Source organism: Oncorhynchus kisutch, linkage group LG17, assembly GCF_002021735.2.
Source record: "Oncorhynchus kisutch isolate 150728-3 linkage group LG17, Okis_V2, whole genome shotgun sequence".
In the NCBI taxonomy this organism is placed as follows: Eukaryota; Metazoa; Chordata; class Actinopteri; order Salmoniformes; family Salmonidae; genus Oncorhynchus; species Oncorhynchus kisutch.
The window spans coordinates 26,200,448-26,223,916 of record NC_034190.2 but is presented as its reverse complement, the minus strand read 5'-3'; the positions used below and the strand labels follow the sequence as shown (position 1 = coordinate 26,223,916).

Below are 23,469 nucleotides of genomic sequence, written 5' to 3'. Positions count from 1 at the left end.
TGTGGGCAGAACTGAAAAAGCATGTGCGAGCAAGGAGGCTTATAAACCTGACTCAGTTACACCAGCTCTGTCAGGAGGAATGTGCCAAATTCACACCAACTTATTGTGGGAAGCTTGTGGAAGGCTACCTGAAACGTTTGACCCAAGTTAAGCAATTTAAAGGCAATGCTACCAAATACTAATTTAATGTATGTAAACTTCTGACCCACTGGGAATGTGATGAAAAAAATAAAAGCTGAAATAAATCATTATCTCTACTACTTTTCTGACATTTCACATTCTTAAAATAAAATGGTGATCCTAACTGACCTAAGACAGGGAATTTTTACTAGCATTAAATGTCAGGAATGATGAAAAACTGAGTTTTAATGTATTTGGCTAAGGTGTATGTAGACTTTCGACTTCAACTGTGTCTATATATCATTCATATAATTACATAATATAATTACACATTATAGTCAGAAGTCGTACGCTCCTGAGTACTCTACTTGGATTCTTTTCGTCTTCTTCAGTCTCAAAACCAGAACTGCTTCTAGCTCTGAGACCATGTCTGTGTCTGATATGGCACTGTATCCCCTATGTAGGAAAAACGCTGCCATATCAGATGTACCCAAGACAAGTCTGTTGCACTGTTCCCTAAAGGTGCTCCTTCCTATCAGAGTTTAGTCTGGAAAGAAGATGGCATCTTTTGGCCTTGTTTAGTCACTGGAAAAAGACTTCCTCCTCTAAGGTGTGTATCTGTATCTCTTTCTGTGTGTGTGGTTCCCTTGGACAAAGTGCTCGTTTGGGCGCCTGGACTGTGTGAGCTGCCTCCTAGCTCTGTCCCAGTGAACAGTAGTTTAGTTTCTTCCCTTTGACTCAAACTCCCATGATTCTCAGGTCTCATGGAGCACACCTGTAAATGGGCCGTACCAGCCTTGTCTGGGAGAGGTCCTGAAAGTCTGCCCTCGGCCTCTCCCTCTCCTACCCTGTTGTCCTGGTAGCTGGTGTGTATGCTTGTGCTAGGCCCAGCCGCCTCTTTCAGAGGGTTTTGATGGTGCTTCAGCGATGAAGGCCTACTAAGTGGCCCTTCTTCCAGTCCAGCTCCCCTGGTCCTGGAGTGGTCCATCTCTGCTGGGGTAGGGGTGTTCTGGGCTGCCATGGACCGGTCCATCTTTGCCAGGGTAGGGGTGTTCTGTGATGCCACGGGGCTATTCACCAGGCTGTAGTGACGACTGGTCCTGGGCTGTACCATGTGGATCCCCCCAATGGGGATCATCAGGTTGGGGGTCTTGGCTAGCTGCTGAGAGTGGAGAGGCAGGTGGCTGAGGACACCACCGTGGCCCCCTCGGGATGGTCTAGTCCTGGGGGACAGAAGAGGAAGACGCACCTCATCGTCCTCCTGAACAGAGTAGCTCTTCAGCTTGGTAGGGATGAGGGGAAGGAAGGGTGTAAAGGTTAGAACCACAATGCAACCAAACCACAATGTCAACACGACTTGTGAAGAAACATACCATGTTTATATCAGGTGAGTTGACTGAGACATTGAAACACATTTAGAGGCTGATGGCACAGTCCTTGTGGTTACAATCTCAGACATCTAATGATAGGTGTGTGACTCGTTTTTTTCACAGACTGCTCAGAACAAACACATTTGTGTCTATTTGGGAACCATCTTGCATTATTTTCAGGTTTTGTGTTGTTGGTTCGGTTTGAATCATATAAAAGTAGAGTGTTACCCTTCCTTCCTTTTCCTATAAAGGTATGACTTTAAAATAACCCTGAATGTACCACCCTACGTATCTATATTTGTTTTGGATGTTTATTTACTTGTATTTGGCTGTTTATCCCTCACAGGAACTGCTTTGTGTGTAGAAAAGTGTTTATTTAATCTCTGAACCCAACCGGCTAACCAAACAGAGACAGATCACGTCGCAGGTGAGTGAGCAGCACTGTGGTTATCAAACCAATCCGTCCCCACGTTATAGATGTTAAATTCAATTATGCAACAAAAATACAAGAGAGCCGAGCAGTCTTCCACAGGTCAGACACAAAGTGTGTCTGTGTTGTGTTCTAGGGGTGACAGAGTGAGACTGTGAAATACTCACCAGCCTTGCCTTGGAGCTTGTAGCCGTAGCAGGTCTGTCCCTGTGGGGATTTGAAGATGGGTCTCTGGGCAGACAGGCTCTGTGTTGAGCAGGGATGGTGGCCTGAGGGGAAGGGGAGCTGGGGGACTTGGGCCTGACAGGCGAGAGGCCTCTTAGGGGGGACGGATGTCTCTCTAGGGAGGGGGAGACATGACAACCTAGCAGGGACAGAGAGGAGGGTGGGGAGGGGTTGGAGGGGGCAGGGGACAGGTTATGCCTAGGAAACAGGGATGAGAGAGGTAGAGGGGAGGGATGGCAGGTGACAGGGGAGAGGTAACGCTTGGGGGAAGGGCATCGGAGAGGGGCCAGGTCCGCTCTAGGGGACAGGGAGTGAGCAGGAGAAAGCTGATTGGATAGGGATGGAGACAGGGCTGGAGTTGGTGATGGACAGTGCAATGGGGAGCGGTGACCACAGGGGTCCAGGTGCCTCCTCCGAGAGAATAGAGCTCTCTTCTTGCTGGGGGAACCAGCAGGGTAACAGAGGCTTGGCTCCTGGGGATTCAGCCTCTGAGGCTGGCTGGGCTGGCTTGACCCAGATGGTCTGGTCCTGTCCTGGTCTGGTGTGGTTCTGTTCTGGTCTGGGGGTTTGGGTGGCTTCAAGTGGCTTGTTGAGGTGGTGGAAGGGTCTTCATGGGAACAGGACTCCTCTTCACCATCATCATCATCTTCATCATCATACTCGTTGTCATCGTCGTCTGCTTCAGTTTCGCTGATGTCAGAATACCGGTGCTCGTCCTGTCCTGTCTCTGGCCAGACTGAGCAGTCTGGGGGGGGGGGTCATTGTAAGAATTAGGCAACATAGCAAAGTATTATTGGATATTCTTTATGTATACACAGCAATATAACATCGTCTGACCTTCTTCTGCCTCAGAACCAGTCATTGGCCCATCATGGCACTTCTTCCCGTGGGCCTTGGACTTCATGTGTTTGGTGAGGTTCCCTGGAACAACAGAGAACCATTACAAGACGTCCCTAACCACACACTGGATGAACAGAGATGTCAAAAAAAAAAAAAAAGTAAACGGTACACTTTTCCATCAAAATCTATTTTAAAAGAGAGGCCTTGTCCCAATAAGGCAGCCATTTCAGTACCCATCCACCTATCCATACCCACTAGGGAGTCACAGTCCTGTGACTATCTGTAACCACAACAAGGCATCAGTCCTGTGACTATCTGTAACCACAACAAGGCAGCAGTCCTGTGACTATCTGTAACCACAACAATGTAGCAGTCCTGTGACTATCTGTAACCACAACAAGGCAGCAGTCCTGTGACTATCTGTAACCACAACAAGGCATCAGTCCTGTGACTATCTGTAACCACAACAATGTAGCAGTCCTGTGACTATCTGTAACCACAACAAGGCAGCAGTCCTGTGACTATCTGTAACCACAACAAGGCAGCAGTCCTGTGACTATCTGTATCCACAACAAGGCAGCAGTCCTGTGACTATCTGTAACCACAACAAGGCAGCAGTCCTGTGACTATCTGTATCCACAACAAGGCAGCAGTCCTGTGACTATCTGTATCCACAAGGCAGCAGTCCTGTGACTATCTGTAACCTCAGTAAGGCAGCAATCCTGTGACTATCTGTAACCACAACAAGGCAGCAGTCCTGTGACTATCTGTAACCACAACAAGGCAGCAGTCCTGTGGCTATCTGTAACCACAACAAGGCAGCAGTCCTGTGACTATCTGTAACCACAACAAGGCAGCAGTCCTGTGACTATCTTGAACCACAATACGGCAGCAGTCCTGTGACTATCTGTAACCACAACAAGGCTGCAGTCCTGTGACTATCTGTAACCACAACAAGGCAGCAGTCCTGTGACTATCTGTAACCACAACAAGGCAGCAGTCCTGTGACTATCTGTAACCACAACAAGGCAGCAGTCCTGTCCATCCATAGCTCACCTTTGGTTTTGAAGGCGAAGTTGCAGTGCTTGCAGACGTAGGGTCGTGAGTCGGTGTGCAGGCGGATGTGTTTACGCAGCATACTAGGCTTCTTACAGCGGATGCCACACTCCTCACACACATATCTGCCCCTGCCTCGACCCCGCACGTACACGTACTCCTCACTCGACCTGTAGCTGACGGACAAGAGAGAGAGAGAGAGAATTTTAGTTATATTTTAGTGTTTTATTACGTACAGGTAATGCTAACACCATAAACCTTGTGAATTGATGCTAGTGTTCTTTCAATAACATCTAGGAATGGAGAGGAACCTGAGTTAACAGTGTACCCAAAAGTTTAGATATTTGGATCTGATTCCCGGGTCAAATTTTCAGTGGTGAGTTCATTTCCACCCCTGATGAAAACCACAGTCCATATGGCTGCAATAAAAGCATTGGTTCTATATACTGTATATAGCACCTGCACGCTGCTCTAATGTTTCTATTTATTGCTGTATCTGTTTGGCACACACCCTTCTTACACAGTGAACACACATTCTGGCAGTTGGTTAGGGGGTCCACCCGTGTGTGTGTGTGTGTGTGTGTGTGTGTGTGTGTGTGTGTGTGTGTGTGTGTGTGTGTGTGTGTGTGTGTGTGTGTGCGTGCGTCTGTGTGCGTGTGTGTGCTTTTGGGGTGGAGGGTGTTCTGGTTTGGGGTTATAAAAGCCCCTCTGTGTGAAGCTGAAGTGGGTGCCCTGCAGTGGGACTCTAACCCTCATCACCACCCTCTCACACCACCACCACCACCCAGCCCCAGTCCAAACACAGAGAGCCTGCAACATCAGCTGGGGTTTGGAACAGCCAGCCAATAAAAACACACCAGAGAGGGAGGAAACCCTGGGCTCAGACCAGCTGCTCCAAATAAACAGAAAACAAAAACGTCTTTCTATGAATGTGATCGGTAATTACAATGATAGCTAACATGCTTCATTTTCTCAACTTAATCACTGTTTGGTGCCTTAAAAGCAATGTTTTGACTAAATGAATGCGACAGGTGTTGCGATGTCCTTACAGGGGTTCAATGTAGAGCTTTCATGAAACCATATCATTGTTGCATTGTTACATAGGCTGTTTTGGTGAATAAGAATTTGTTCTTAACTGACTTGCCTAGTTAAATAAAGGCAAAATAACAACAACTTTAAAAATGGAGCAGGCCTTTTCTTAAAAGCTCCTTAAATACCAGCCCCTCATATCACGCTTGGACAGCCTAAGATACAAATGCAAGTTGGTGGCATTGAAACTTGGCAGTCTTGGCCATTTACATAGGCTTAGATTAGGCAGGCCTGACTAAGAGTAGCCAAAACAACTGGCTAGGTAGTGCTCTGTTTCAGCCGTTATGGGCAGGCTAGCTGTGTGCAGTGGCATAAAGTACTTAAGCAAAAAAAATACTTTAAGTACAATTTAAGTCGTTTTTGGGGATATCTATTCTTTACTATTATTATTTTTTGACTACTTTTACTTCACTACATTCCTAAAGAAAATAATGTGCTTTTACTCCATTCATTTTCCCTGGCACTGTTTCAGCCATTATGGGCAGGCTAGCTATGTGCAGTGGCATAAAGTACTTAAGTAAAAATAATACTTTAAGTACAATTTAAGTCGTTTTTTGGGATATATGTACTTTACTATAAAAATGCACCCAAAAATACTTGTTACATTTTGAATGCTTAGCAGGACAGGAAAATGGTCCAATTCACACCTATCAAGAGAACTTCCCCCATCATCCCTACTGCCTCTGATCATGAGGACTCATAAAACACAAATGCTTCGTTTGTAAATTATGTCTGAGTGTTGGAGTGTGCCCCTGGTTATCCATACATTCAAACAACAAGAAAATGGTGCTGCCTGGTTTGCTTAAATAAGGTCTTTGAAATTATTTATGCTTTTCCTTTTTTATGCTTAAGTATATTTTGGCAATTACATTTACTTTTGATACTTAAACATATTTAAAACCATATACTTTTAGACTTTTACTCAAGTGGTATTTTACTGGGTGACTTTCACTTTTACTTGAGTCATTTTCTATTAAGGCATCTTTACTTTTACTCAAGTATGACAATTGGGTACTTTTTCCATCACTGGCTGTGTGGAGAAGGTACCACTCTGTTTCAGCTGTTATGGACCGCCTAGCTGTGTGGAGAAGGTACCACTCTGTTTCAGCTGTTATGGACCGCCTAGCTGTGTGGAGAAGGTACCACTCTGTTTCAGCTGTTATGGACCGCCTAGCTGTGTGGAGAAGGTACCACTCTGTTTCAGCTGTTATGGACCGCCTAGCTGTGTGGAGAAGGTACCACTCTGTTTCAGCTGTTATGGACCGCTTAGCTGTGTGGAGGAGAACATACCACTCTGTTTCAGCTGTTATGGACCGCCTAGCTGTGTGGAGGAGAAGGTACCACTCTGTTTCAGCTGTTATGGACCGCTTAGCTGTGTGGAGAACGTACCAGTCTGTTTCAGCTGTTATGGACCGCCTAGCTGTGTGGAGAAGGTACTGCTCTGTTTCAGCTGTTATGGACCGCCTAGCTGTGTGGAGGAGAACGTACCACTCTGTTTCAGCTGTTATGGACCGCCTAGCTGTGTGGAGGAGAACGTACCACTCTGTTTCAGCTGTTATGGACCGCCTAGCTGTGTGGAGGAGAAGGTACTGCTCTGTTTCAGCTGTTATGGACCGTCTAGCTGTGTGGAGGAGAACGTACCACTCTGTTTCAGCTGTCATGGACCGCCTAGCTGTGTGGAGAACGTACCACTCTGTTTCAGCTGTTATGAACCGCCTAGCTGTGTGGAGGAGAACGTACCACTCTGTTTCAGCTGTTATGGACCGCCTAGCTGTGTGGAGGAGAACGTACCACTCTGTTTCAGCTTTTATGGACCGCCTAGCTGTGTGGAGGAGAAGGTACTGCTCTGTTTCAGCTGTTATGGACCGCCTAGCTGTGTGGAGGAGAACGTACCACTCTGTTTCAGCTTTTATGGACCGCCTAGCTGTGTGGAGGAGAAGGTACTGCTCTGTTTCAGCTGTTATGGACCGCCTAGCTGTGTGGAGGAGAACGTACCACTCTGTTTCAGCTGTTATGGACCGCCTAGCTGTGTGGAGGAGAACGTACCACTCTGTTTCAGCTGTTATGGACCGCCTAGATGTGTGGAGGAGAACGTACCACTCTGTTTCAGCCGTTATGGGCATCTGTTTGAATTATGTTTGAATCTTTTATGATGTAATGTGATTCAAATAAAGTATTTCAAATGTGTGTGTGTGTGAGTGTGTGTGTGGATGCATGTGTGTGTACATGCCCACTGACAAAAAATCCCACATGCCGAACTGATATACAGCATGTAGGCATATTGATGGCCACCAACCCACGCAATTCATAGCTTACTCTGACACCCATTCACAGATCCTGCCCCTAGCTTTATCTTCAGAGAGACAGCCTACACTAAATCTTCCCTCACTCAGCCTTCACTCCCCCGAAATGTAGCCATACTGAAAGGTCATTGTTTGACTTCCTCTTGTTCACTGCTTTGTCTTATCATCCAGCACACACACAACGGCCCGAACAGATGGAATTGGCGGACTCAGAGCTCCACACAGCACAGCAGGGAAGAGAGATGAGTCATTCCCAGGTAGCACATTGGGCTTATTGGAAGTTGTGGGAATGTATGTTTTTGGTTTCACATTGGTTGTGGGAACGAAGCAATACATTTCCTGACCGGTAAAACGGAACCATTTTTAAAAGTTCTGAGAACAGAAGTGGACATTTAGCCTATTCTTAGAATGTTTTACTCTGTTTCCTTGAAAGATTTCCTGGGAGTTTTTATTAACGCTCTGAGAATGGAAATTACAGGTTATTTTGAGTTTTTTGAATAACTTCCTGAATGTGTGGCCAATTAGTGGGCGCGGCCAACACACCTGAACACACGTAACAAGTTAGAGGCTAGAGGGCGTTTTGTTGATGTTGAGAACGGACTGTATACATTTTTAAATAACATTAGTAGAACATTCTCTTGAATGTTACAAAAGTTTTCTTGTGGTTTTTAAAGAAGGTTTTCTTAACGTTCTGAGCAGGTGCGTCATGCACCCATTATTTAAAAGGGGGCGCGAAGTACATGAGGATGGAGGGGAGGTGGTCTGGTGGACGGCTCCGTAATTGTACATTTTTCAAACACCTTTACAGACATTTCCTGCAATCTAGAAGCATAATCATTATGCCTTATTCTAGGTCACAAATGTCTATTTTTCTGTATAGGTTATCTAAGCATACCTCTTGACAATTTTAGTATTTTCTTGCTAGCAGGGATGCCAGTTAATGGCCCTGCTACACAATAGCCATCGGGCGTCCGGCATTGCCGTCAGCCATCGAGGAAATGCTTCCTTTAAAATCAATAAAAGCTGCTATACTGCATCCAATTCTCGAAGGCTCAATTCTCGAAGGCTCAATTCTCGATGGCTCAATTCTCGATGGCTCAATTCTCGAAGGCTGACGGATGCGTTCATTCCATCTTGTGAATTGAAATCATGAGAAATACAGTTTATTTTGGTTGCATATGGCCTCGACTATACACCGCTGGTTATTGCACTAAGATGTGTGAAGAAGCTACTAGCTAGCAGAAACTCTAGCTAACTAGCTACATTGAGTAGGTTCACAATGTAAACAAAAGCAACTTGTGTAATTAGAAGATCATTTAGTACAAGCACTAGCAACAATTGAATGAGTACTTGTGAAAAACTTGACCAAAGCTATTGTACTTACGCAAAAATAATGAATATGGTACGGTAGGGGAAAATAGAATAAAGACGCGCTTCCCCTCTGCTCCTCACAGTTCCCAAAATAATGTGTAGCAAGTAGAACGTCTCATTGACACAACGCTGATAGCAACGCAACGCTTATAGTGGAGCTGAGGTGTAAGATAGTTAGACAAGCTACTCTAACTTGATTGACAGCCTGAAATGGCTTGGTAGCTAGTTATGAGTTTGGGAGATTCGGAACCTATTTAGCTGACTAGTTAAAGCCAACTTCATAAAATTGCTAGGTGGCTGTATTACAGTTTTATTTATTAATCAAGAAGGAATCAATAGGCGACATATCTTGAAGGGGTGGGGGGTACTCTTTGCCTGGTCCAGTCAGTGTGCCCCCTCTGCAAAATACAGCTGACAGATATTTTTTATAAATTATTATGATAAAACGTGGGCTTAAAAGTGAAGACCCTGTAGGTCTAAGCCCATAGATCGCAATATCTACTAAGCAAATGTTTTGAATTGTTTTAGGATGGTCATAAAATGGATCATTTCGCTATTTGATTTGGAATTTTAGAACCCCTGTTGATATATTAGTGAGCTCAAACAGTTGCTTTTGTGAGAAGACATCTTTGAAATTAGGATGTCTGCATCAGAGGTCAGACGACTGCCGTAAAGCTTGCGGATGTCGTAGAGCAAAACAAACGGCACTGTCGAGTTCATGAGAGTCTCCTCTTTCATGTCCTTAGTTTGTAGCTCTAACGGTTTGGGTTCTACAGACGATTTGGTGACGATTTTCTTGTCCGGATCCTCTCAACTGTAGAAAAACACAGCTTTTAAAAGCCCCATGTTATGAAGTAGGCAGAAACTTTATATCGGCAGAAAGAGGGGATTGAGCTGCAGCCACTGTAAGTCTCTAGCATAAACACACAGGTAGATATTCAAAATGACATCACGGTGTGACGCACGGGTGCGTCAATCGACTCTAAGGGGTTTTAATTTAACATCTGAAAAAATGATAAAGAGAACAATGCTGACGGGGCACTTGCCCTTGTGCCCCCTATGGGAAGCTTTTCTGAGACGTTTAAATAACACTAGAATGTTCTCTGAACATTACTAAAGTTTACTTGTAGTTTCCCACAGAAGAACATTGTTTCTTAACGTTCTCTGAACTATTTAAGAACATTCCCAATGTCAAACCAGTAGGAAAATGTTCCTAGAACATTACCAAGATTGAAATTGAATGTAACCATGTTTGAATGTTTAGGAAACGTTCTGTTAAATTAATGAAATATCAAGAAAAATAAAAACATTTTTTTTGTCAAGTTCCTTAAATGTGCTGAGAATGTTCCAAAGCCAAGCAACTATTCTGCACTATTCCCAGAAGGTCATGGGAAGGTTGTATGCAAAATAACAATTGGACAAACACACTCTCACCAAGCTCAAAGAAACATATGGTTCCCAGAACATTATGTGCTAGCTGGGTTGTGACTGATGAGAAGAAGGCTGTGAACCTGAGTCACGACAACAACAACAACAGGTTCCCAGCGGTACTCAGAGAGATGCAGAGGAACACACAGATGGCACCTCAGTAGCACATTCACAGATATGATGGAGGAGACCAAGTGTTCTCAGGAGTTTCAGTTATGTCTGCTTCATAACAGTGTGATTCGATCTAGCTGTGTGGATTACTGTAAATGAAGACAGATGAATCAGAGCGCTCTCGGGCTCTCAGAGCTCTCTCTCTCTCCTATCTGACACATCCTACATACGTCCCATCACTAGAGAAGCAGAGTTAGTATCAAACACCTTCCACTCTCTCCTCTGAAAATAGTGCCCCTCTTGTTCTCTGTCTACAAATAGATACACATAAACCCAGATGCACAGAGAAATCATGTAAGTAGACTCAAGGTTCTCATTCATTCAATCAATCACCATCTAAAATGGGAATGAAATCGGGAATGAAATTGGCCACTATTTCCCTCTACAGCTGAATGACCAGAACCATTGACTGTGTTGGGTGTAACTGAGCTTCTTCATAGGGTACAGTAGAGGAAGCTGGGTAGTTGTTGGTCATTTCCTGGCAAGGGCCACTCAACAGACGGGCTCTGTTGGTGTAGTCAGACAGACAACCCTTAGCCCCTCATGTCCTGCAGAGGGGAACGACAACATTTCACAGCTCTCCATACACAACACAGAGACCCAATACCCTCACTGTCTATGACTTGTAGCTTACAGTAGCATGCCTTGTACCGTATAGAGCAAAAGCTGTAAGGCTGAGTGTCGTTTCTCATGTCTCTATGAATGTAAAGCCAATAATGCTTTGCATCTTTAAATGTTTAAGTGTTATTTCAAAAGTAAAATGTAATCAGTCCTAGCCTACTCACCCTCCCTCACAGATCCAGATTCGAGTTGGAGGTTCTCTACATTTGCTGGTTGACTGGGTCTCTGCTTCTTTTTCCTCCTCTTCCTTCTCTTCCTCCTCCTCTCGTTCTTTCTTTAGCTCCTTGTCCTCTGCGGACTGCTCTTGCTCTGTTGTCCCGACACGGTGGCTGTCGCCGGGCAGAGTGGCATGTACCTACACTCGAGAGAGACATGCAGGGCAAATTCACCAACCCTGCTCCAGCAAGATCAGGCCAAGGAGACAGGGATGGGGGGGGGGGGGGGGGGGGGGGATTCATCATAACTTATGTGTTTCAGCACTTATCTAAATTATACTGTGGCATTACAATCTACAATATAGGCCTACATGCTTGAAATGAGAAATAAGGCCAAACTGTATTGAGTGTATTGGGTCATATACAAAATAAAGTAAAAAACTACAGCACATAGTACAGTATGGGACAAGGCTAAATAAATACATACAGTACTGCAAATTTATGGTCCAGTAAAGTCTCTTTACCTCAGAATGGCATGGCGTCTTCATGCCGGTGGGCTCTGGTGGGGTCTCTGCCGGGGTGGATGACATGGGAGACATGGTGTAGATGGTGGGGCAGACCCTCTGCTTGCAGTCCAACAGGGACAGGGCTGTCTTGCTGGAGAGGCCTGGAGGGTTGGGGTCATACTCGCTGGTAGACCAAGAGGAGTACACTGAGGGCTGGTGGTCAGTCGAGGTGGAGGTGGAGGGGTTTGGCTTGATGTAGTTCAGATAACACCAGCTGTGAGAGGTGGTGGACTGGAGGGTCGGATATGAAGGTCTTTCTGGACTTATTGGAGTACACACCCTCGGTAAACATGTTGGAATCTCAACCTTTTCTTCTTTTGTGGATGTTTCCACGATTACATTTCCTACACAACTCTCCTCTTCCTCCTCCTTCACTCGTTTCTGCTGCTGTTTGGACTCAGGGCTGAAATCGACACTGTTTGAAGGCGACAACAATCGCTTGTTGCTCCCTGAGCCCGGAGATCTACAGCCCTCATCAGACCACAACTGGCTGCCTGAAGGCAGAGGCAAAGCCAAGTGGTTGCCTGGAGGCAGAGCCAACTGGCTGACTGGTAGCAGAGTCCCAGACAACATCTTGCTACTTACAGGCAGAGACATGACCAGGTGGCTGTTATGTTCAGGCATTGGGGAATTTCTATGGCCACTGTTTAACCCAGAACACACAGGTTCCTGGGACCTAGATGTTGTGGTTTGGGACAGAGTGGTGTATATGGCACTGGCTAGGGTGTTGGTGTCTGCCTGTAGCCGGACTACTGCTACTGCTGGTGATATAGAGGGCCGGAGTAACTCTGGGCTACGTGAGATGTTAGGGTGAGGGTGGAGGATCTGCGGAGGATGTGTTACAAACTCTGAAGGTCCATCATGACTGTGAATTGGGACTGGTATCTCCAGCTTCAGGCCTGTGGACATTGGAAGGTAGTGGGCCCTAGCTATCCCTAATGGGCACTGGGTGGAGAGGGGGTGGGGAGGGTAGACGGGACGGGGTTGGGCAGGATGGATGTAGGTGTGGACAGGACGGAGGGAGATAATTAGAGGTTTCCCTGAACAGAGAGGTGATGGGTCTACCCTCTGGAGGCGGTCAGGAGATTCTACAGAGTTCTTTGAGGGTAGGACTTCAGAGCAATGTCCAGTCAAATGAATACTTTGACCCAGTTTCCATTGTGAGGGGGGCTCTTGGCAAATAGTTTGTACAGGGTTACATGATGTGGGTTCTCCTGACAGAGGGGAACCAGCAGTCGCACTAAGGTGTCGAGGACCTGGGCTTAGTTTGGAAGAAGTTCTGGGACTGACAGGGTCAGGACTGGGGCTACAGTGAGAAGGATTGTTCACCTTTAGTGCTGTGTGTTTGGCAGAAATGGAGGAACTGGGGTTCCGCTTTAATTCTGCAGGTTTGGCAGGCTGCTCCTCCTCTGGGTCCTTGACCGCAGTGTGTCTCATGAGGAGACATTTGCGTCTGTCACTCCAGCCGGCCGCGGAGCGCTCAGGGGACAAACTGCTGTAGTCAAAGGACTTGCTTCGCATCTCCAACATCGCCATCAGGACAGACTGCTGCTGTGGGTCGTGAGGTGCTTGCTCGGAGACCGACCGCCGCATCTCCCTTTTGTGAAGATGCAGCCCTGGGACGGTCAACATGTTAGGGGCCCTAGACCTCCTCAATGGTGTCCCAGCCAGGGTCTCCATGTCTCCAGGTCTGGTGGACTCCTCGAAGGATGCAGAGCGGCTAGAGGCGTGGGATGCACAGCTGTCCTGGCTGGGGCTGCGAGGCAGGGAGATGGAGTCAAAGCTGGACATGGACTCCCCTGAAGACTGGGCGGCCTCGGCCAGACGAATACGTTTCTTCTTCGGGGGCAGCTTCTCGATGGGGACCCCAGACAGGGTGAGGCTCCTCTGTGGCCACTGGAACTCGTCTGTCCTCTCAGTCTGTTTAGGCATTATGGATGTCGTTTCTGACTGTGTCTGAACAGACTCAATAACATTGGTGTTGGAATCATTAGTGATGAATATCTCCGGGACTTGAACATTGTGTTGGCGCACCAGTTTGCGAGGTGTTGGTTTGGATGAGTGTTCCTGCAGTTGTTTCTGAGACACATCCTCATGAGATTGAAAACTAAAATGCACCTCCTCTTTACCTTGACTGTCTGTAAACAAAGTGTCCTGCTTCTCAAATGAACTAGTATGTTGAATCACTGAGAAACATTTTGATGTGTCTCCACGCTCCTGCTCTACCCATGGCCATGAGTTTCTATTGCATGCTACACTTTTTCTGTCTTGCACCGACGTGGAGAAGGTGGGTATGGATAAAGACACAGGAGAGGATGGATCATCAGATTCAAAACTCTCCTCTTTCCTTCTCTTGCGCATTGCCAAAGCCCCTGGTTTGCTAATCGGATAGTGTATCAACTGTGAACGGTCCAGCTGGCATATTGTTGTACCAAGACTCTCTTGGGGAAGTCGTGCTATACAAAGACTTCTCTTGTGTGCCTTATAACCTTCCCAGTTCTTACATCCAACGCCACAGGTCTCACACTCGTACGGCTCTGGTTGACATTGCTTGTGATCAGGAGGCACGGTGGACATATTGTGATTGTAGAGTGTGTTGGAGCTACTGTGTAAACTATGTTCCTCTTTAGTCAATTCAGCACCGGGTTGTAGTTCGATAGCAGGCTGGCGTCGTAGCATCCCAGTGCGGCGAGACTGTGTTTCAGACCGTTCATCGAAAGATTGGCTAAGGCGGAAGTTTTGTGGGAAGACGTCAGAGGAGGCATCAGTTGAACTAGCAGCAGAGGGCATAGAGAGGCTTCTCAGAAGAGGAGCCATGGAAGTGGGTGACAGGCCTGCCGTTGAATCCACGTGTAGTGACTGGTGATGATGGAACTTCTCACACGGAACTCCCATAGTGATGGAACCACTGCTCTTAAATCCTGGGTCTCCAGGGTTTTTGGTGCTGTGGTGGACTACCGGTGTCTCTTTCAGAGATAGAGTAACCTTAGAGCTAGACTCATTGCTACTTCTCCTAGGCAGAGAGAACCTCCTGGGCTTAACGCTGTCTATCTTACTTGTGTCCACCACAGCCTCGTTGATGGTGATGAGGTTGGTGATGTGGTCAATGACCTGCTTCTTGGGCACTGTGAACGGGCTGCTCTTCTCCTGCTGTCCCTGGCTTCCAGAAGGCTGCTGGTCCTGATGCCGGGACATCCTCTGGAGGTGGCCCAGGCGGCCATATTTCCCCATGATGATCTCTGCGTAGCTTTTGGCACTTGTTGCATTGGGTGGGATGTCCTGCGACTGCTCAGTGCTCTCAGAGCGAGAGAAATAGCCAGACTCTGTGCTGCCTCTGCTCCCTATACTCGCCATACCCAACGAGGAACTGATCGAGTCAGACGAGCCTAGAGGGCCACGTTTCCCTCGGCTCAAACGCATGGCCAGCCTCTTCTTGACGGCGTAGGAGTTGTCCATCCCACTGGACTGCTCTTTAGATCTCTCTGTGTCTTCAAGCATCTTCTCATTGGCTACACTGCCATGTCTCTCCAAGATAGAAGAGGCAGCAGACGATGGCTGTTTGGTTTCATCTTCTGACACGGGCATTGGTTCTTCTAAAGCACTGGGCTCTCCAGAGGCGAGGCCGGCCTTCACCCTGTGGGTATGGGACTTCCGGTGCTTGTAGAGGTTGCTCTTGGTCTTGAAAGAAAATCCGCAGGGAGCACAGGGGTAGGGCCTCTCTCCAGTGTGGGATCGGATGTGTTTCTGCAGGACGCTGGGCTTGGCACAGGCACGGCCGCAGTAAGAACACACATATTTCCCAGGTTTTCCAGGCTTATGCTCCCGTTTCTGCTTTAGGGTGCCCTGCTGGTTCTCCTCTGTGGCAGGAGCCTCTGTAGACTGGGTGGAGGTGGTTGATAAGGAGGGAGTTGCCGGGGTCCCCCCAGACGGTGTCTGTGACACTCTAGTCTGTGTTGCCTCTGCCGTTGCATGCTTACCCTCTTCCGACAGTGGGGTATCTGAATCAACACTTTTCCTCTGATGTCGGAGACGCTTGCGCTCCCTCTTATTAGGCAGTTTGTGGTGTTGTTGTTGTTGATGTTGAGGGCCTCCTTGTTTGGAGCGAGTCTGTTGTGTCTGCAGTTGATTGTTCTGGGAGGAGGGAGATTTGGGAGGCTCAGGGTCTGCGAGAGGCAGAGCAGACTCTTCTGGCTGAGGCTGGTCATGACCTCTGGACTGCTCCCCAGTCGGCAAGTGGCTGCAGCTGTGCAACGCCTCCATAAAACGGAACAAAAACCTCAGGTAGACACCTGGGATCCCTCCGCCTGGGGCAGGCTACGCAGGTCTAGCCTGTTCATTCACTCTGGGATTGATGTATGATGATTATTTTGTTCCTTAGTTATATCTGTCTTGTACTGGAGTTAAGGCTGTCTGTACTCATACTTAGTACTTACTAGGGTCAAGCCATTCATTCAACGGATCCTGGGCAACAACTGTGAATTGTCATGCGGTAATGAGGAAGTCCTTTTCCATCCTGAGCCAAAGAAGCTTCCCATCTTGGAGCTCGGTTGGCTCCCAAAGTCAACAACTCTGCCCTCTGAGTCAGTCCCCTCAGATAGTCCCTGTTGTCCGGTATTCAGATACTGGGTTGAACCCGTCCTTGTGTCAGGTCTTCAGATCCAGTTTTCAGGACTTTTTGTTGGATGTCTGTGTCCTCACTCAAGAGGACCTGAAAGAAGAAAAAAGAAAAGATTAGGTGACTGACAGACAGACAGACAGACAGACAGACAGACAGACAGACAGACAGACAGACAGACAGACCCACCTGAGTGGTAGTCTCTATCTCTCCTTCTTTCTCTTTTTCACACACACAGTGTGCGCACACATGGACACACACACCAAATGAAATGACATCATGAAGACAGATGGCAGAAACAGTCTCTCTCCGCCCACTATAATCTAAAAACATTACTGTCAAAGGGAGGGAACCAAACAGCTAAAAAGCAAGGTTTTAATCACTTATTTCATCCAGATGGATGATGGATGATCAAGTTGGAAACAAAGCTTAGGGTTTGGTCGTATTAAAGGGGCACATTTCTCATAGCGACCAGTTTCACTTCGTCAACAATAACAACAAACATTAGCATGATAGAGAAAGTTATTCAACGCAGAAAGAAGTCTAGTTCAGAAGTGCAAAACTGTACACCTAAAATGTAGGTGTTAGTTACCAAACTGTGATTTGGAATCTGTCTACAAAAACATCTAATTTACCTGACTATTTATTACGAAGAAAACGCTCCAAGTCATAGCATCCATTTTCAGATTCTGGTACCAATAGCCCCTTGAATAGTTCCCAATCAGCCGTGTGCATTGCACATTGCTCAATCATAAGCTACTATGTGTTTCTCAGGGATCATACTCCTAAGACAAGATGACAGATTTTTCCTTTTGATTGCCCAACTCAACCCAACATTTTGTTGCAGCCAGAAGAGTCAATAGTTTTATTCATCCAGATTCCCCCAAAGTCTCCCAACCCCAGCTGCTAACTCTAGCTAAAAAATAATTAGGCCAAATGCAAATGTTGGAGTCTGGAGATGGATACCACCGCAAGCTAACACCAACACTTACTTCCTGATGGTGTAGTCTGGAGATAGATACCACCATAAGATAACACCAACACTTACTTCCTGATGGTGTAGTCTGGAGATAGATACCACCGCAAGCTAACACCAACACTTACTTCCTGATGGTGTAGTCTGGAGATAGATACCACCGCAAGCTAACACCAACACTTACTTCCTGATGGTGTAGTCTGGAGATAGATACCACCATAACACCAACACTTACTTCCTGATGGTGTAGTCTGGAGATAGATACCACCATAAGATAACACCAACACTTACTTCCTGATGGTGTAGTCTGGAGATAGATACCACCATAAGATAACACCAACACTTACTTCCTGATGGTGTAGTCTGGAGATAGATACCACCATAAGATAACACGAACACCTCTCCAATTGGGAAGTGGGTTACATCATTCAAGTGTGAAAAAAATACACTACCGTCATTTTGTCAAATACTCATCTACAATAACACATTTGATTTCCAATTTCTCCTTATTCTAACTTTACACTGTCAAACAAGCATACTTCTCTAATGATAGCAATTCACTGAAAGCCCATGAAGCAATTTCACAAAATAGTATGTTCTTTAATAAATATTTACTTTCATACACCGAATGGTTCCAAAACTAAATGGCTCCAAAACTCTAACTAGTGTGGTTAAAGATCTCTGAACACCAGGCAGCCAAATACAAACAATCTTCGTCATCTTAGCTTTGTATCATCTCTGTTTCTCATGAGGATAATATACAGTGTCTTGCGAAAGTATTCCCTTGGCATTTTCCTATTTTGTTGCCTTACAACCTGGAATTAAAATATATTTTGGGGGGGGTTTGTATCATTTGATTTACACAACATGCCAACCACTTTGAAGATGCAAAATATGTTTTTTAATGTGAAACAAACAAGAAATAAGACAATAAGACAGAAACTTGAGCGTGCATAATTATTCAACCCCCCCCCAAGTCAATACTTTGTAGAGCCACCTTCTGTAGCAATTACAGCTGCAAGTCTCTTGGTGTATGTCTCTATAAGCTTGGCACATCTAGCCACTGGGATTTCTGCCCATTCTTCAAGGCAAAACTGCTACAGCTCCTTCAAGTTGGATGGGTTTCTCTGGTGTACAGCAATCTTTAAGTCAAACCACAGATTCTCAATTGGATTGAGGTCTGGGCTTTGACTAGGCCATTCCAAGACATTTAAATGTTTCCCCTTAATCCACCCGAGAGTTGCTTTAGCAGTATGATTAGGGTCATTGTCCTGCTGGAAGGTGAACCTTCATCCCAGCCTCAAATCTCTGGAAGACTGAAACAGGTTTCCCTCAAGAATTTCCCTGTTTTTAGTGCCATTCATCATTCCTTAAATTCTGACTAGTTTCCCTGTCCCTATCGATGAAAAACTTCCCCACAGCATGATAGGGTTCTCGGGGTGATGAGAGGTGTTGGGTTTGCAGCAGACATAGCGTTTTTCTTGATGGCCAAAAAGCTACATTTTAGTCTCATGTGTTTGGGAAGTCTGCCACATGCCTTTTGGAGAACATCAAACTGGTTTGCTTATTTTTTTCTTTAAGCAATGGCTTTTTTCTGGCCACTCTTCCATAAAGCCCAGCTCTGTGGAGTGCACGGCTTAAAGTGGTCATATGGACAGATACTCCAATCTCTGCTGTGGAGCTTTGCAGCTCCTTCAGGGTTATCTTAGGTCTCTTTGTTGAATTTCTGATTAATGCACTCCTTGCCTGGTCTGTGAGTTTTGGTGGGGGGCCCTCACTTGGCATTTTTGTTGTGGTGCCATATTCTTTCCATTTTTTGATAATGGATTTAATGGTGCTCCGTGGGATGTTCAAAGTTTCTGATTAAAACAAATATTACCCAACCCTGATCTGTACTTCTCCACAACTTTGTCCCCTGACCTGTTTGGAGAGCTCCTTGGTCTTCATGGTGACGCTTGCTTTGTGTTGCCTCTTACTTAGTGGTTGCAGACTCTGGTGCCTTTCAGAACAGGTGTATATATACAGAGATCATGTGACAGATCATGTGAAACTTAGATTGCACACAGGTGGACTTTATTGAACTATTATGTGACTTCTGAAGGTAACTGGTTGCACCAGATCTTATTTAGGGGCTTCATAGTAAAGGGGGTGAATACATATACACACACCACTTTTCTTTTTTTTTTTTGAGAATTACATTTTTTTGAACTCCCTCTACACCAACATACTGCACTGTAGCAACAACCCGTTCATCCCACACACTAGGTAAGTTCCAATATCCACACTACCGTACTACCTAGAATGCATTCCCAATACATTGCATCTTACTAGGGAGTATGCTAGGATGGTATTTGAACAGAGCCACTGATCAGCTGGTTGTGGCCTACAGCCAAGCTCCTCCGGAAGAGGGCAAAACCACAGGAGGTGCTAGCTGCTGGTCAATATAAAACAACTGATGACATGTTGCCATTCTTACAGTAGTACTGTAGAACTCTCTTATATAGTAGCATTTTACTGACGGTGTGCTACTGTGATAATTATTTAGTTTAACTGTAAAGGTTTTTGGGGGCCAGTCATTTTAATTCTGTTTCCAAATGCCCTTAGTAATAGAAGACAGTACATCTGTATGGACTGTCAGTGTGTTAGGTGTTTATCTGGCGTGTACATCTGTGTCCAGGACAACGTCTAGAGTGCATTTCAACAGTGGATGATGGAATGTAGGTCAGACAGGTACTGTACTGCAGGTGGACTAAGAGACTACAAAATGGTTCATGTGAGGACTATCAAAGAGTAGAGCTTTCTACAGTAAGAGATTCATTTAGACTTTGAGAAAAATGTGACATTCTTCTGTTAAATCTGGAACAATTGTGAGTGGTGCAAATTGTCAAACAAGTGGAGTGTGTTCATTGTGTGTATACATTTTGCTTGTCGTCTGGAGGTGTTGCCGTCTCACAGTTATTGCATGGACTCAGAGAAGCAGGTCCTTTTCAAAAACATGCTTGTTATAAGCAGCAGCAAGCATCCTGATCTACCTGATGTTCAGTCTAATATCTCACACAGTCCTTAAACTCCATAACACACAGCCATATCTTTTCTAAGATCTCGTTCAAACACGAGAAATGGCATCTCATTCTCATTGCCAAGGAGAGTAAACTGGGATAGTATCACTGCCTAGTCTCCTACATTTTCAAATAATATCCCCCCAAATATTTTTTTGTGACACATAACTGAATTTATTTGAGTTGAAAACGCTTATTTTTTTAAAAAATCCAATAAATTCCCCTCCTCTCGTACCAATATGCACCCAGCGGTGGTTGCTATGGCGACGCCCCTAAACCACGCACAGCAGATGGAGGGAAGGAGAGCTAAATATATCTCCCAGCATTCTCGCTGGGAGAGGGAGAGATGGAGAGAGAGTGAACGAAAGATGGAAAGGAAGAGAAGAGAGGGAGAAGGATGGAGAGAAAGAGAGAGAGAGAGCGAGAGAGATGCAGAGAGAGCGAGAAAGCCAACTGTGATGCCTCTCTCCCACAAAGCGTATCTCTTTGGACAAAATATGGTACAAATCCAAAAATCAATACCTGGCATTAATCCCAGCTCTACAGACATGTATCCCACCAGAAGAGAAACTGAGAATATGATTCAGTTCTTGAGATAACGACGGAGAACTAAGACACCATAGTAAATACAAAATAGAATATGGAAATCTGAAAATACATTTTGACATTAATGTTTCACAAAATAATTAACAGCAATAACAGCACTGTAATACTCTGCGAAATGAAATGAACTTGTCAAAGAACATTAGTTAATTTTATATTTCTTGTCACCAAACAGGTGTTTTACAAATACTCTTTGTTGTGACTTATGTAACAAGAAATGTTTTCCAATAACAACACAAAACATTCCCTCCATTTCTCTCTCCCAGACATAATGTATTATTTCAAGATGATGTCTGTTTTCTCTCTCACACACACACACACACACACACATATTATCCCAGGAACAGTCAGAAACCGACCGTAGCTTCATCAGCAGTCTGTCAGAGAGACAGGGAAGTAGAGCCCTGGGGTCATCACACGCGTAACGCTGACATTCCCAGGGCTGTGTGTGTGTGCGCCTGCATGCGCGCACGAGCAGGTGTATGTTTGAGGCCCAGGGGTCTGTCTCTGACAGAGTGCTGGAGCATGGACGGACAAACAACACACATGGAAACCAATCACAGAATCCCTACACACACACACACACACACACAGCAATAACCAGGCAATAATCCAGTAAATGAACAATGTGGAATAAAACACAGCTATGAACACTAGATGGTTAGAGAATATCATTGTCCTTTACCTGGTGGCAGGTGGTTTCCTCTCCACATCTGACAGAAAGAGGGTGAGTAAGAGAGGCTGGGAGACGGAGTAAGAGAGGCTGGGAGACGAAGTGAGAGAGAGAGCGAGCGAGACAGCACGGAACAGAGCGAGAGAGAGATTGTGAATGAATGAGAGCGAGAGCCCGCTCTGTGACTGTGAGGAGAAGGGTAATCGAGACACCACTCTACTGTACGTGCACTGAGCTGACAAACAGTTAGCTAGCAGAGTATATTACTCGTCTCCTGTCTGTGTGTATGAATGAATGGGGAGGAGGGGCTTATCGCTCTCTCTCTATCCCTCCCTATTTGTCTCTCTCCGTCTCCCTCAGATAGTAAAAGTGAAGTGGAATATCCTTATTTGGAGGGTGACGTCAGGCCATGTTGTTCTTGGCAGGAATCTCAGGCTCCTCAGCTGGCAGAGAGGGAGAACAGAGAGGAAGGGTGTGTGGTGGAGACTCAGTTGTCACTTTCCATAGGCGGGGGAAGCAAGGCAGCGGTTGCCTATTGCTGCTGCTGCGTTCGTTCTGACAAAAACCTGGAAAAGCTGAAAACACAGGGCCCAGGTGGAAAAAGGCTCACACGGTTCCAGGTTTTCAGAGTGGTTCTGGAGAATGTCCACACACACACACACACACACATACTGCTGACAGAGCCAGCTGAACACAGTCCAGGCGATTCAGTGATTCTGACATCACTACTCCTCTCTTTATACCACGGGAGGAAGGGAGGGAGGAAGGGATGTTATTTTCCCTTTTTTCCCTTTTCAAGAGGCTGAAAGCTTGCCGACGTGTGGAGTGTTGAGGTAATGCCATCAAGACAATTGGTAGCTAAAGGACGACCACTCACACACACAGACTGGCTGGTTTTGAAAGGAGCCCTAACCAAGGTCTTCATCCCTCTGCAGCATTAGCAGGCAGCACAGAGAGAGTCCTTGTCAGCATCACAGCCATAACGCCAGTGACAGAGCTGCCAGTGTGCTGTGTTTCCTCACCCTCCACAGGCAGCTGGGCCTTGAATGGGACGGCTATTCGCCATAACGTGATGCCAGCCTCAATCTGCCCCTCAACTTGTCCCTTCAGTTGCCATGTTGATGGGGGGGGGGGGGGGGGCTGAATAACATCACAGAGATACACCCAGTCTGTCTGAGTCTCCCTAGTCCCCACCCTGTCTCTGCTTATCCTCACTGACTCAGTCTGTCTGAGTCTCCCTAGTCCCCACCCTGTCTCTGCTTATCCTCACTGACTCAGTCTGTCTGAGTCTCCCTAGTCCCCACCCTGTCTCTGCTTATCCTCACTGACTCAGTCTGTCTGAGTCTCCCTAGTCCCCACCCTGTCTCTGCTTATCCTCACTGACTCAGTCTGTCTGAGTCTCCCTAGTCCCCACCCTGTCTCTGCTTATCCTCACTGACTCAGTCTGTCTGAGTCTCCCTAGTCCCCACCCTGTCTCTGCTTATCCTCACTGACTCAGTCTGTCTGAGTCTCCCTAGTCCCCACCCTGTCTCTGCTTATCCTCACTGACTCAGTCTGTCTGTTTCTCCCTAGTCCCCACCCTGTCTCTGCTTATCCTCACTGACTCAGTCTGTCTGTGTCTCCCTAGTCCCCACCCTGTCTCTGCTTATCCTCACTGACTCAGTCTGTCTGAGTCTCCCTAGTCCCCACCCTGTCTCTGCTTATCCTCACTGACTCAGTCTGTCTGAGTCTCCCTAGTCCCCACCCTGTCTCTGCTTATCCTCACTGACTCAGTCTGTCTGTGTCTCCCTAGTCCCCA

The 23,469-nt window shown here is 46.2% G+C and overlaps 1 protein-coding gene across 2 annotated transcripts; it reads right to left on the bottom strand.

Moving 5' to 3' along the window:
• Positions 1-315: 315 nt before the first annotated feature.
• On the bottom strand, positions 316-22,277 carry LOC109908663 (transcription factor HIVEP3-like). Of its 2 annotated transcripts, none has more exons than XM_031793459.1 (7): positions 21,684-22,277; positions 11,704-16,453; positions 11,189-11,379; positions 4,042-4,211; positions 2,983-3,066; positions 2,088-2,890; positions 316-1,402 (listed from the first exon to the last, which is right to left on the bottom strand). In XM_031793459.1, exons 2-7 carry the CDS (start codon positions 16,003-16,005, stop codon positions 656-658), a joined length of 6,297 nt encoding a protein of 2,098 aa, XP_031649319.1. In that variant the 5' UTR covers positions 16,006-16,453; positions 21,684-22,277; the 3' UTR covers positions 316-655. The 2 variants fall into 2 exon arrangements, with proteins under 2 accessions (XP_031649319.1, XP_031649318.1); XM_031793458.1 differs by having other exon boundaries at positions 4,042-4,217; positions 21,684-22,275.
• Between the last annotated feature and the right edge of the window lie 1,192 nt (positions 22,278-23,469).

Excerpts from the sequence above, each read along its gene's own strand:
- LOC109908663 (XM_031793458.1), bottom strand. The coding sequence starts at position 16,005 with ATGGAGGCGTTGCACAGCTGCAGCCACTTGCCGACTGGGGAGCAGTCC. Across the intron at positions 11,380-11,703 it reads AGACGCCATGCCATTCTGAG|GTACATGCCACTCTGCCCGG; the intron begins GTAAAGAGACTT and ends TCTCGAGTGTAG. Across the intron at positions 3,067-4,041 it reads CTTCGCCTTCAAAACCAAAG|GGAACCTCACCAAACACATG; the intron begins GTGAGCTATGGA and ends CTGTTGTTCCAG.